Below are 13,772 nucleotides of genomic sequence, written 5' to 3'. Positions count from 1 at the left end.
TGTGCCCAACCCTTTAGAAGAATCTTGCTAGTTCCTCGTGGCAACTGCTATTTATTTTTATGCCTCTCTCAGTGCAGAGGAAACTGATGCTGAGAGGTTACATGACTATCCACAGGTCACACAGCTAGTGAGTGGTGAGGCCAGGAGTCAAAATCACCTGGTGTCAGAATCCAGATTCTTAGCTCCTCCCTAAACGTGAAATCCTCTCATTCAGGCTGCCAGTGGTAAAAGCCAGAGGCCTGTTACAGTGAAGCAAATGACAAGAGGCCCGCATGTGGCAGGGCCACCTGCCTTGGAAGCTTTGACCAATTTGCACTGGTCAGTTCCTAATCAAGAGCAGAGGTGGTCAGGCTTCTTTTTTGTTTTGATCAAACAGCCCACAGAGTGGTAGAACAGAGCCAGGAAACCCCAGACTCGTCATTCACGTTCCCCAAACGTGCTGAGCCCAAGGTGCTCCTCAGTCCAGGGAATGACACACAGGTAGCAGTCAATTCTTCTGTCCTCCTCTGAACAATCATCTGGAAAATCAGAGATGTGCAGACACTGGCTCCTTGGCTCGCCATGACCCTGTCCTCACTTCCCAGGGTGCCAGACCTACATGGACATTGTCATTGTCCTGGATGGCTCCAACAGCATCTACCCCTGGGTGGAGGTCCAGCACTTTCTCATTAATATCCTGAAGAAGTTTTACATTGGTCCAGGGCAGATCCAGGTGAGTCTCTGGGGCCCTTTCCTCCTCTCAACAGGATCTCCCCGCTGAGCCCACTGACCCATGCTGCCTGGGGGTGTCAAGGAGCACCTTCACATGCCCTCAGGAAGTGCACAGGAAACCTTGGCCAGCCAGCACTGGGTCCCTGCAGCCTAGGATGCCAATCCCTAGTGAGCACATCAAGGGACAGTTTGGGGAGGCCACACTCATAGGCAAAATACTGACTTCTGGGTAGTCCCCACCTACGAAGACGTTCTGAGCAGGAGGGTTGGAGGGCTGAGCAGGCCCCAGAACCCTGCGGAGCAAGGGCAGGAACATTGGGATTGGTTTTGGAGAGAAGACCAGAAGGAGGTAATAGCCATCACGTCTGGCTCAAGACAGGGTATTCATTCTATTATTTTGACTAAATGAGGATCAATGGATTAAAGTTTCAAGATGGTAGATGGCAAGTCACTCTAAAAAAATTATGTTTTACAAGTAGAGCTGTTGAAGAGGGAGTGGAATTTCTCATGGAGCCAGGGTTCCCTGCCACTGAGAATACAGCTCTTAGGGCATCCGAGAGAACGTCCAGCATTTGAAGGGGACTTATGCCAAGTAAACTCAGTGGGCCATCCAATGGCAACGTTTATCATTTAATCCCTACTATAGGTCATTAAGGGTTTTTTTTTTATTTCTGAGCTCCTAAAGTTGCCTATATTTTATTACCCTTGGGGATGCAAGAGCCTCTTCCCTTCCATTTTTTTTAAATATTTATTTTTTAGTTGTAGTTGGACACAATACCTTTATTTATTTATTTTTATGTGGTGCTGAGGATTGGATCCAGGGCCTTGCACATGCTAGGTGAGCGCTCTACCACTGAGCCACAATCCCAGCCCTTCCTTCCAGTTTTAAAGAATCTTGATTTTAGAGTTTGGAAACAACACCAAGGCCCTCCACCCACACTGCTCCTGCTAACTTAGACATCCATGCTGTGCCGACTGTTTTCTTCCGAAGAAGACGTGTGATCAGTCAGTCAGGCCTCTCCTTAGATCACAAGATGCCCTTACTCTGTTTGTGGCCCCAACTCGTCCCACTGAACCATCTCTTCATTCCTGGAATAATGCAGAAGCTGCTCCCCCTGGGCTGCGGTGACATCTTGGGAAGGGTGATCTCTCACTCCCTAATCATGACAAGGGAAGATCATTCCTGGGGACTCTTGCCACCAGAGGTCTAAGTGTCAGGGGCCAAGACATTCCTTCACGCTCTCCTCTGCCATGCAGGTTGGAGTCGTGCAGTATGGAGAAGATGTGGTCCATGAGTTTCACCTCAATGACTACAGGTCTGTGAAGGATGTAGTGGAAGCTGCCAGCCACATTGAGCAGAGAGGAGGAACAGAGACGCGGACGGCCTTTGGCATTGAATTTGCTCGGTAAGAAAAATCTGTTTTTTTAGATCTCAGATACTGTCCCAGGTATCTATTGCTGTGTAACAAACCACCGCAACGTTTGCTCCCTTGAAGCAATGATTTATTAATTTCCCCAAAGTTCTGGGGAACTTTGACCCAGCTGGTCAGTTCTCCCTGGGTTCCCTCACATGGTTGAGTGTCGTCTAGTGTCCACTGAGATTGTTATCCTCTGAGGTTTGACTGGGCTGGATGTATAGGATGCAGTGCACAGGGAGAGGGCAGTTGTTGCTGGCCTCTGGCTGGGAGGTCAGCGGGAACTGGTGATCTAAACACCCACACATGGCCACGTGGCTTGATTTTCTCGTGTCACGGCATCTGGATTCTGAGAGAAGTGTCCCGAGAGCAAGCTTCCTCAGAAACCCAGACTGCTGACGACCTCGCCTTGAAGTTCCAAAAATGACTTCTGCCACATGCTGTGGGTGGAGCAAGTTCCCAAGGCCAGCCCAGATTCAAGGGGAAGAAATTTGATTCTACCTCTTGATGGAGGAATGGCAAGGTCATGTTGAGGAAGGGCGTTTGGGATGGGGGTATCATTGCCACCAACTTTGCAGAACATGTTCTACCAAAGACACTCTGTAAAAGGATACGGGTTCCATGAAGGCAAAATCTAGTTCCTTAAAATCCCACCATAACTCATTCATCCACATGAATGCTGCCTGTAGACATGTCCACACAGAGGACCACAGGCTTATGCCAGGAAGACATTGCACAAAACATGTGCTTACCCAGTGAAATTAGCCAGTTTTAAAAGCAATCCCACAAGCTCTCTCGAGCCGTGGCTTAGACACTTAAGATGACTACATCTAAGCCACTTAGATTTGAAATGTCTAAATTTTACACCTACGAATGTGAGTTCTGCTACATTTGTTAAGACCACAGTCCCGACTTATAGTCCCACCTCATTTAGGCTTAGTTGATGTGTTTCATAGAATTTCACAACACAAGAGCTACCTAGGCATCTCATGATTTTATGTGGTCAAAAGATTAAGATTTTTCCAACTTCATAACTTCTTACGATTAAGTCACTGCTCAACCATTGCATTTCTGTGTGCTGATAAAACTCGTTCTCAAGTGCTCACTTTGGCAGCACATATCCTAAAATTGGAATGATACAGAGAAGATTAGCATGGCCCCTGTGCAAGATGACATGCTAATTTGTGAAGCGTTCCATATTTCTGTTTATGCCAGAGATGAAACCGAGTTCTACTTGGGCAAAAGATGTTCTTATGTGTACAAAGTAAAAAAACAACACAGTGACTCCTGGTGACCAAACCAAACAAAACCCGGGTGATCTGGGGAAAGGTAACTCGTGCCCATGTCAACAGTGGCATGGTTCAGGCCAAATTCCCAAGCAACCTTCCTGCTAAGGCCATTGGACACAGAATCCATATGATGCTGTGCCCCTCAAGGATTTAAACTAATGGAAAATAAATAAAGATGGGTTTGTGCTCTTGTAAAAAAGAAGAGGAGGAGGAGGAGGAGGAGGAGGAGGAGAAGAAGAAAAGAAAACTCGTTCTAAAGCTTACTTTTTCTTCTTCATGGGAAGATGATGGTTCTTACCCATCTTTACAAGGAATGGGCCATTTTGCTGTTTTGCCGTCACTGGGGTGGGACCAGAGATGCCCAACAGGCCCTGGTGAAAGGGCTGGGCAGCAAAGGGAACCAGTGACCACCGGCTAGTGTGGTGCTTACTGACTCACACGAGAATGAAGCCACTGTTTGGTCATTCCCCTTCTGCAGCCCACCAACCTTGGGTCAATGACATGCATGTGACTCGCCAGGTAGTTTGAAGCATTGGTAACTCGGGATTTGCAACTCCTGGATTGTAATTTCACCTCCACTGAATTTTGAAATTCTGATCTTCCAGTCTGCCAAGTTCAGGTCCCAAATTATAGCTGGTGCCTTTTAAGATGAAAGGTTTTCTCCCCTCACTTGGTTATTCATAATGAGGGTTTTTTTTTTTTCTTTTCTCCCCCATGTACCTACTAAAGGACAAAGACTCCAGCCATGAACTTGAGGGGCTACAAAGATGGTAACCTGTGGCCCTTAGCTTGGCAGCTCCCAGCCCAACATAGGAGCTCTAACCAGTGTCAACCCTGATCCTATCTCGGAATGCAGAGAGACTGTCTCTCAGGGAGGCCCATGAGGGTAGACAGGAAAGGTTTACTGAGAGGTGGCCTTGGGGTGCACATCCACTGAGGGAGCTGGCCAAGAGATAGCCAGGAGGGGGCATTCCAGGCTGAGGGAGCAGCCCACAGACTCAGCATTGCACCTGGCACCCCCCAGATCAGAGAGCAGCTCACAGAGGTCATGGTCCAGGTCACACAGGTCTGGTGGGACTTCATCAGGACCTGGTCTTTTCCTGAGAGAGACAGGAACCAGAGCAGATTCTAAGCAGACCAGAGACATGATATAAGCTAAATTCTGTGGGTCATTCTGGTTTTTAGTTGGGTGGGTCCTGTTGTGACTATAAAGTTCTTACTGCTCTCAAGGAATTTGTAATCTCATTTACAAAGGAACAGATCCAAGTCCCTTTACCCAACACAAAATCACAACTTAAAAATCTGATGATTCATGCTGATATTCATACTATTACAGATTCACAAAGATATTCACACTATTCTGCTATATGGAAATATGATCCTGAAGTTTTTCTTGGCTCTCAATGTAATAAAAACTGCTATTCTCCTGCCATAATTTTCTGCATGAAGTTTTTATTCCCTGGGCCTGGCCCTTCGTGGAGGTCACAGAACCATCTAGAATTTCCTTTGAGGGAAGAGCAGAGTTCTCCCTTCACTAGGTTGGGTTTCAGCCCAAAATCTGCTCTTGTCATGTGGAGTGGGCCTCTGTGCCCTTTGGGTCCACAACTTATACTAAAATTAAACGGGATTTTTTAAGGCAACATGTCCAGAATATCAGAGAGCTACAAAGAGAACAGCAGATGGTTTTCCCTCTTCACTGGCTGCCGCAGTCTGGCTGGGCACAATTCACAAGCCACTTGTCAAGCAGAAACGAACTTTATTTTTAGAACACACACGCCGCACCACACGAGCTCTTCAGGAATTCCCTCAGAGCCCAACTGCCACCACCGGCTTCAGGCGAACCTCTCAATCCCCCCACTCCTCCCGCTCTTGAGGCCGATTGGCTGGGTCACGTGGGCAGAGCCAAAAGAGTCCCCCAATGAGCAGCTCCATGGTCTGAAAGGGCGGGGAAACAGCCCAATGAGCATCACCGCAGAGGAGCCAATCAGCTGGAAGTTTGTGGGGCCGCTTAGGCTGTGGCTCTCAACATTTCCCCCTCTCTGTTTAAACAACAAGCATGTGGCTTAGGGACCATGCCTGTCTTAGGTTGTCCAATACTACATAAGGTCCTTACCTGCCATCAGATGAGCTGACCTCAAGGCGTCAGCCTCCTGTCTTAGGTTGGTACCATTGCAATTGGATCTTACCCATCATTGACTACCGGTCCAGCATACAGCTACACCTGTGGATAGGCCTTTGTACCAGTGGGGGGGTGAGGTTCTTTGCCTCACCTCTGTTGGCCCCCAAATTTTAGCTGAATGACCATCACAAGCAGAAGGGAGGAGGATACAAAATGCCATGACACCAAGCCAATTGATGGCTCCTTTTGGAAAAATTGTACCACCGATGGCACCATCAGCAAAAATACCCTGGCACTACCACAAGTCACTGCACCAAGAGATAGTTCACAATGCATACAAGTGATACATAGTTGAGGCAAGTTCTGCAAGCAGTTCAGTGATAGCTATTGCAGAAGCTATAGTTTGGTTTTGTCTTTGTCTTCACCAGCACTGGGATGAAGATAGGAATTCTGGCAATGATGGCTAAAGAAAAAATTATGTAACATTCCAGCAGGCACTAAAAGAAAACAATTTTCTGAACAATTTACATTATCCTGAACAGAATTATTAAATATAATGAAAAGGAAAGGTGAAAGTAAACAGATCTGTTAACCTCCTTTTTTGTTCACATATTAAAACAATCCTCAACAGCTGTACCCAATTTAAACTAAACCATTTAAATCACGTGAATAAGAAAAAAGAATTTGGATCTATTTTTTCATGAGCGCTAATCATATATGATATATGGACATACGCACATACAAACATACAACACAAAACACAAGTGTGCACACATAATATAATACATACAACACATAACATAATAGTAAAGGCCTTGTAACTTTTTACAGGTGAAATCTCCATTGCAATGTTTAAAAACTCCATAGTCAAAAAAATAGAACTAATCAGCAAAACATTAACCTAGGTCTGTATGAGCTCAAAAAACAAAATAGAACTTCATGATGTGGGAAAGGGCAATAATAAAATAGATATTGAAAAAAAAATCCTGGTTTCATTAGCCTCCAGGTGTGGGAGAACCACTGTCGCAGATGTAAGGATAGCCAAACTGGAGTTCTGGATATCAGCTGTTATGGATTTGAGCCAAATCATCTTCTTTTTGGTCTGTAGAAATCGCTTTAGTTAATCTCTCTGGAATCCAAATTGGCTGCTGTTTTCCCTATGGAAACACACAAACAGACCCCCCGACTCCAGACAATCACTGGGTCAGGACCTTTCCATTGTCCTGTTAGAATATCCTTCCAAAGTACCTTGGGCTTATGTACATTTTTTGGACACATATGCCTTTCCGCAGCACTAAGCCCTGATAAATCCAAATTTTAAAAGTTTCGAGTAAAAAGAGTTATTTTAAGTTTATCTTTGGGGGATATATACCCCTTCCCAATTCCCTCTTTTTGCTTTAATAAGTACATTTTAATAGTTTGATGAGCTCTTTCAACTATGCCTTGTCCCTGTGGATTGTATGGGATTCCTCTTATATGAGTAATGCCAAATGATGAGCAAAATTGTTTAAAAGAGGTAGAAGTATAGCCAGGATCATTATCTGTTTTTAACTGTTTTGGAACACCTACAGTGGCAAAATTTTGTAAGCAATCAGCTATAATATCTTCAATGTTTTCTCCGGTATGAAGGGAGCCCATCAAAAATCCGGAAGAAGTATCAACTGTAACATGCAAATATTTTAATTTTCCAAATTCTGGCAAGTGTGTGACATCCATCTGCCAAATATGGTTAGGTATCAGTCCTCTAGGATTGACTCCAAGATTAACTTGTGGTAAAAAGGTCACACAATTTTGACATTATTTTATTATTTGTCTAGCTTGTTCCTTAGTTATTTTAAAATGCTTTTGTAAAGTATTAGCATTGACATGGAACTTTTTATGCAAATTTGTAGCTTCTTCTAGTGTAGAGAAAATATGTATGCTTCATTGTTTTGAAATCTAAAACATGATGAATTTGCTGCCCTCCTGCCTGTTCAAATACAGGGCATGCTAATCTTTGAGGTCCTGTCTCAGGATCCCATCTATCAACTACGGGGTTGGGGGCCTCCCAGCATATGGAGGTGGAGCTGTTGGTTGGACACTTACGCCCTCTGGTGATAGAAAGGTGTTAGTAACAGCCTCCTGTTGTAACTTCTCCCCTGATGGCTTTTCCTCCTTTAAATTTTCTTCCTCTGACTGACTAGCTCGAGAGACCTTCTCTTTTACTTGATTGATCTAACATGTCTTCTACCATAGTCTGAACTGAAGGCTTTGGACTAGGCAAACAAAATTGTATCATCATCCACAATGGCAATGTGCCAACTGGCAGAGTTCCTGGGTTTTTCTTTTCCCTCTCCCTTAAATCTTCACCATGATGGTTCCATTGTGATATATTTAACATCTCCTCCTTAAAAAGCCATGGGCTACATTTTTGTATTGTATCAACGTATGCCCTGCCTGCTCTTGGTTTTACTGGGGTGCCTCCTTCCTCTAACAATTTACTTAACATTCTTTCAGTTTGTTTTTTACTAATTTCTGATCCCATATTTCTACTATAATACAACCCAACCAGATAACGCCTAACAAAACTGAAACAGAATGAAACAAAAATGGAACAAAAATTCATTATATCAGCCTTTCTATCCTCCTGAAATGTCCATCTGTCCTTTCTCCCTATCTGTTCCTCAGACACAAATAGTTTTTCCTCAGATGTGAGCAGTTTTTCTTCCATCTTACACATCTCCAGGGACAGGCAACTTAAAACAAAAGTGAAACAAACCAAAAGAAGAATCTTAAAATGGCTACCCATCCTCTCGCCCTGCCCTCAGGGGCGAGCAGTTTACCTTATCACTTACCCTCAGTCATTCCCCGTGGGAGCCACCAAATGCCGCAGTCTGGCTGGGCACAATTCACGAGCCACTTGTCAAGCAGAAATGAACTTTATTTTTAGAACACACATGCCGCACCACACGAGCTCTTCAGGAATTCCCTCAGAGCCCAACTGCCACCACTGGCTTCAGGCGAGCCTCTCAACCCCCACTCCTCCCACTCTTGAGGCCGATTGGCTGGGTCACGTGGGCGGAGCCAAACGAGTCCCCCAAAGAGCAGCTCTGTGGTCTGAAAGGGCGGGGAAACAGCCCAATGAGCATCACCGCAGAGGAGCCAATCAGCTGGAAGTTTGCTGGGGCCGCTTCGGCTGTGGCTCTCAACATCTGGCAGCTTGAAGAAGTTCTGAGGCAACTTAGTCCAAGTTTTGTGAATTCCTCAACATCAAAATCACATGCAAAAGCTCATCAGGTAACAAGCTTGTCATGTAACAAGTTACCTCTGCTAACCCAAAGGCCACTGGTCTTCAGTCTGTCCTTACAGAGCTTAAACCTGAGGGCTGTCCTTCCTGCCTGGCAGTGGGTAAGACTCATGGGAATCACTGCCAAGTCCACAAGTGACATTAATTTTTATAGTGGAAAATTCTACCTGCTGGGCCAGTCTTGGCAAGACCATAGGTGTGCTCAGCACACTGTGGTCTAAAGGAGGGTTGATCACAGAGGCACCAAGAGCCAGTTTTTCATGTTTAGTAGACCAATTGCCAACTGTCAGAGCCCCTTTGCCATATTGGGCGTGACTGGGCTAGCCCTGCTGTCCCGGGGCTGGAGGGCCCAACAGGTAAGCCAAGCTCATGCTCCAAGCACTGAAAATCAAAAAGTAAGAGAACTATTTTCCATTTCATTTTTTTAATTTTTTTGTTTTAATTAGTTATACATAACAGTAGAATGCACTTTGATACATCTATCAATGGAGTATAACTTCCCATTCCTGATTGTACGTGATGTAGAATCCCACTAGTCTTATATGTGTACATAGGGTAATAATGAATGTCTGATTCATTCTACTATCCTTCCTGCCCCCAGAGCCCCTCCCTTCCCTTCACTCCCCTCTACCTAATCTAAAGTAATTCTATTCTTCCCTAGCATTGTGAATTAGCTTCTGTATAACAGAGAAAACATTTGGCCTTTGTTTTTTGGGGATTGGCTTATTTCACTTAGCTTGATATTCTCCAGCTCCCTCCATTTTCTGGAAAATGCCATATTTCATTCTTCTTTAAGGCTGAATAATATTCCACCATATATATATATATATATATATATATATATATATATAATGCAATATTATTGGAGTGCAATATATATAAAATTCAATATCATATATATATACACATATATATCACATTAACTTTTTTATTCATGTAATATTTAATATTTCCAAAAATACAATCAAAGTAGTCCTCATGGGAGAAGTCAGAACTCTGGGGCTTCCTCACACATGTTCTCCGGGTCAGTTGTTTAGGTGGTGAACTCCCTGGCACCTCAGCTCTTCAGTCCTTAGGAAAATGGGACACAATGCTGGGTGTTCAGTAGAACTTTTAAAAATTATTGATGGCGGGTGGGGATGTGGCTCAAGCCGGTAGCGCGCTCTCCTGGCATGCGTGCGGCCTGGGTTCGATCCTCAGCACCACATACAGACAGAGATGTTGTGTCCACCGAAAACTAAGAAATAAATATTAAAATTCTCTCTCAAAAAAAAAATCACTGATGGCCAGGCAAGGCCCCAGGAGAGTCTGACCTGATGGGTGTGAGGGGAGCCTGGGCATCGGTATGTTCTTAAACCTCAGCCCCAGAGACTCTTGGGTTCGCTCACCATTACCTCAGCTGTGGTCACCTGGGGGTCACGACCCACCCTCTTCTTTGGTACAAGGTCCAATGGGGTGGGCGTGTTGGGTGGCCCCCGGGGGCCAGCTGTGGCTTCATCTTCCCCATTCCCCACGTCCCTCAGTGACCCGCCCCTGTGCTCGGGTTGCAGATCAGAGGCTTTCCAGAAGGGCGGAAGGAAAGGGGCCAAGAAGGTGATGATCGTCATCACAGACGGGGAGTCCCATGACAGCCCGGACCTGGAGAAGGTCATCCAGCAAAGCGAGAGGGACAACGTGACCAGATACGCCGTGGCCGTGAGTCCCTCCCTGCCCAGGGCTGCTGGCTGCCTCTCAGAGGAACTCCCAGGGGCTATTTTCTGAGAAGCAGCCTGTCGTGTCCAGGCTTTTAAAAGAGCAAGCCCGGAAGCTTCTTGAGCACTGCTCAGGCCTGTCCACAAAGGTCATGGGCTTGGTTTTTCCTTCCTTTGCCAGGAAGCTTCAGAAACCTCAAAAACTAGGAAATGGCTCAAGCCTTTCAGCTCCCAGAATCCTAGCTGAGCACAGGGCCCTTATCTTGCCTCTAAAAGAGGATCAGTCCCCAAACGCAAATGGTCCCTGGAGGAAAACTCAGGGCCACCAAAAGTCCTGGCTCAGCCCACCCTGGAGCCCTGGGGTCAGGGGCCCTGAGGCGTGTGGGAGAGCGTGTGCTATGACCTGGTTTGTCGTCCCTGCCCCTGTTCCCTGGCAGGTCCTGGGCTACTACAACCGCAGGGGGATCAACCCAGAAACTTTTCTAAATGAAATCAAATACATCGCCAGCGACCCCGATGACAAGCACTTCTTCAACGTCACTGACGAGGCAGCGCTGAAGGACATTGTTGACGCCCTGGGGGACAGGATCTTCAGCCTGGAAGGTGAGCCCTGCCACCCAGAGGGGCTACACACACCTGGGTTTAAGTCAGACAAATGCCCCAGAGGGAAATTCAACTGCACAAACGGAATGGAATGGCGTAGCAAGTGACCCTGCTTAATGAAAAAAAAGGAGCAATCGAGTGTCCTTTGTTCTGGATGCAAAGCAATGTGCTTTATGAACAACCTGAAAGGTGGCTTCTCTGGTATTCTCCATACTTGACGGCTGAAGAGACTGAAACTCAGAGCAGTTAAGTAACATGCCAAAGTTCCCGCACTGGGGACAGTGGTGATATGTAGACCAGTGTTGCCAGGTTCAGCAATATGAAATGCAAAACTTGTGACAGACTTACACTAAAATATTATGCATTGTTTATCTGAAGTTCAAATTTAGCTGGGCACCCTATATTTTCTCTGGCACCCCTAGCTGGGACCCTGCCGAGCCTGACTCCTCAGCCTAGAACATTCAGTCTCTCTGTGCCACGGTGTCTTGCTCCATCAAAAGCAGTCTTTGCCGGGTTTCTTCAGATCGCCCCCTCCCAGTGACTTAAACTGCATCTTTTATTTGCACAGACCCCGTTTGCACAGTAAATTGCTCTACTGGGTCCTTCCAACACTGGGCCTTGGGCATGGGGGAGGGTCATAAAAAGAAATAGAAGACAGCGTTCCAGAGCCTGAGACATCTGCAGTGCATTGGAAATGAAGAGCTGCCCAAAGAGAACGAAATGGCCCCAGAACAAAGATGAATGGATAAAAGCACAGACATGGGCTTTTTTTTTTAATATTTATTTTTTAGTTGTAGTTGTAGTTGGACACAACACTTTTATTTTACTTATTTTATGTGGTGCTGAGGATCGAACCCAGGGCCTTGCACATGCTAGGCGAGCGCTCTACCACAACCCCAGCCCCCAGACATGGGCTTTATCACATCCACAGCAGAATTGAAATATCCAAATCAATGTTTTTCTCCTCAAAGCGGTCACCCTGAGTGACAAGCACGGAGTTCCAATGATGTGTTCGGGAAACCCGCTGTGGAGTGGGGTCCTGGGCACCCTGGGCTTTCTTGTGTACCTCTGCAGTGGTGACATGTCTCCCTCCTGGGGGTGGAGATGAGGTGTAAGAACTATCCCAGGGCTTCCAGAAACAAATCCAGTGAATAATAGGAACAAACAAAGCGAGAAATTCCATTTCTTGCCAACCATGTCCACTGTTTCCACAAACTATTTAGTGATCTCCCCCTGTTTTCACAGTCATTTACAGTATGTGGACGCAATACTTGTCCCCAGTCCTTTGCAGAAGTAATGGCTACTCTCCCATGGCCATCTGGAAGGTGCTCAGCGCACCTCAGGGCACAGGGTATTGATGAGGGCTGATGATGCAGACGGCACCGTAGGCCTCAGCCTCGAGCCTTTCTCAAAAGTGAACCCCCAGTTCCTAAGGTGCCCCCTGGGAGGTAGGAACTGTGAACCGAGTGCCATCTGGGGCTAAGCAAAGAGTCATGGCCCTGGCAACCTTCTGTCCTCTGTTTTAGGCACCAACAAGAACGAGACCTCCTTTGGCCTGGAGATGTCACAGACGGGCTTCTCCTCGCATGTGGTGGAGGTATGGGTCACCTCTGGCTCCCCCCATCTCTCCATATCCTTCCCTGCTCTCGAGGTGTGTCTTCCCACCTTTCATGAGCTGCTCAGCCTCTCTTTCCCGGGTTCTGTCTGCCTCCCAGAGTCTTCTGTGGGTGGAAGAGGGAAGTCAAGGTCTTCAACCTACCTCTACTGTCTCAAGCCCTCTTCAGAAGCAAGTGGACTATGACTAATAGTCTACTCACCCACCCGGAAGGTTCTGCAGAGGGTGCTGATGGAGACATCGCCTCCTGCAACAAATGACCCCATTCAATCCTCAGAGCCCTGTGCAAAATCTAGGCCAGGTAGCCAACTGCATATGGGCCCCACTCCATGCAGACTCTGCAGGGATTGCAGAGCTCCCAGGTGGACCTGGCCCCCAAAGAGGGGGGCACAAGATGCCACAAGCAGCATATGGTGCCTGGGGCTGTCTCGGGCCCCCACTCACCCTCTGTATGCTTCACCTGGTTCTGGTTCATAAGATGGGGCTGAAACCACCCTGAATTGCCAGAGAGACAGAGTGTCCATATCTCTGAGATGCTTCATAAACTGTAAAGTCCTGCTTAGGAGCAGCACATGGGGAAACAGACGCCCCGTGTGTTGCTCCATGGGCATGCTTCGAACACGCATGTCCCAGGTGGGGCTGTGCACTCGTGTGCTGTTGGGCAGGCACTGCCTCCCAGTTTGCCAGAAAAGCCTGCTAGTCCCTGTAGTTGTGCACTCATCATCCATCAAATTTTCTTAACTCTTCTATGGGGTAGATGGGGCAGGTTCCTAGAGCCAAGTTTACAGATAAAGACCTTGAGTCTTGGAGAGGTTAAGTGACCCTCTGAAGTGAAAAAAAAAAAAACAGTGAGAATTAGTCACATGGCACCATCTACACCCAGAAGCTGCTCCATGAGCAAACAGGGAATCTCAAGAGTCTGAGTCAGAAATCCCAGATTGGAGGGGAGCGGGCACATACAACACACAGCGGGCAGATGAGCAGAAACACAACTTGAACCTGGATTGTCCTGAGCTGCATCATTCCCACTGCCCTGAATACAG

General features: G+C 46.5%; 1 protein-coding gene and 1 non-coding gene across 2 annotated transcripts in view; both read left to right on the top strand.

Annotated features, from left to right (window-relative positions):
- The window catches only part of Itga11 (integrin subunit alpha 11), a 114,876-nt gene that overhangs the window by 61,878 nt on the left and 39,226 nt on the right, over positions 1-13,772 (top strand). Inside the window, exons 6-10 of the mRNA XM_076851002.2 lie at positions 585-712; positions 1,969-2,117; positions 10,371-10,515; positions 10,949-11,114; positions 12,641-12,711. Coding sequence (XP_076707117.2) covers positions 585-712; positions 1,969-2,117; positions 10,371-10,515; positions 10,949-11,114; positions 12,641-12,711 — 659 coding nt within the window. The remainder of the gene's footprint in view (positions 1-584; positions 713-1,968; positions 2,118-10,370; positions 10,516-10,948; positions 11,115-12,640; positions 12,712-13,772) is intronic.
- Positions 3,225-3,330, top strand: LOC143395979 (U6 spliceosomal RNA). The gene has a single exon (XR_013090883.2). It is a non-coding gene; the product is annotated as a U6 spliceosomal RNA (small nuclear RNA).

The sequence above is a fragment of the Callospermophilus lateralis genome, chromosome 3 (genome assembly GCF_048772815.1).
Source record: "Callospermophilus lateralis isolate mCalLat2 chromosome 3, mCalLat2.hap1, whole genome shotgun sequence".
NCBI classification, from domain to species: Eukaryota; Metazoa; Chordata; class Mammalia; order Rodentia; family Sciuridae; genus Callospermophilus; species Callospermophilus lateralis.
The sequence above is the reverse complement of the archived record's forward strand: the minus strand, read 5'-3'. Positions and strand labels throughout refer to the sequence as shown.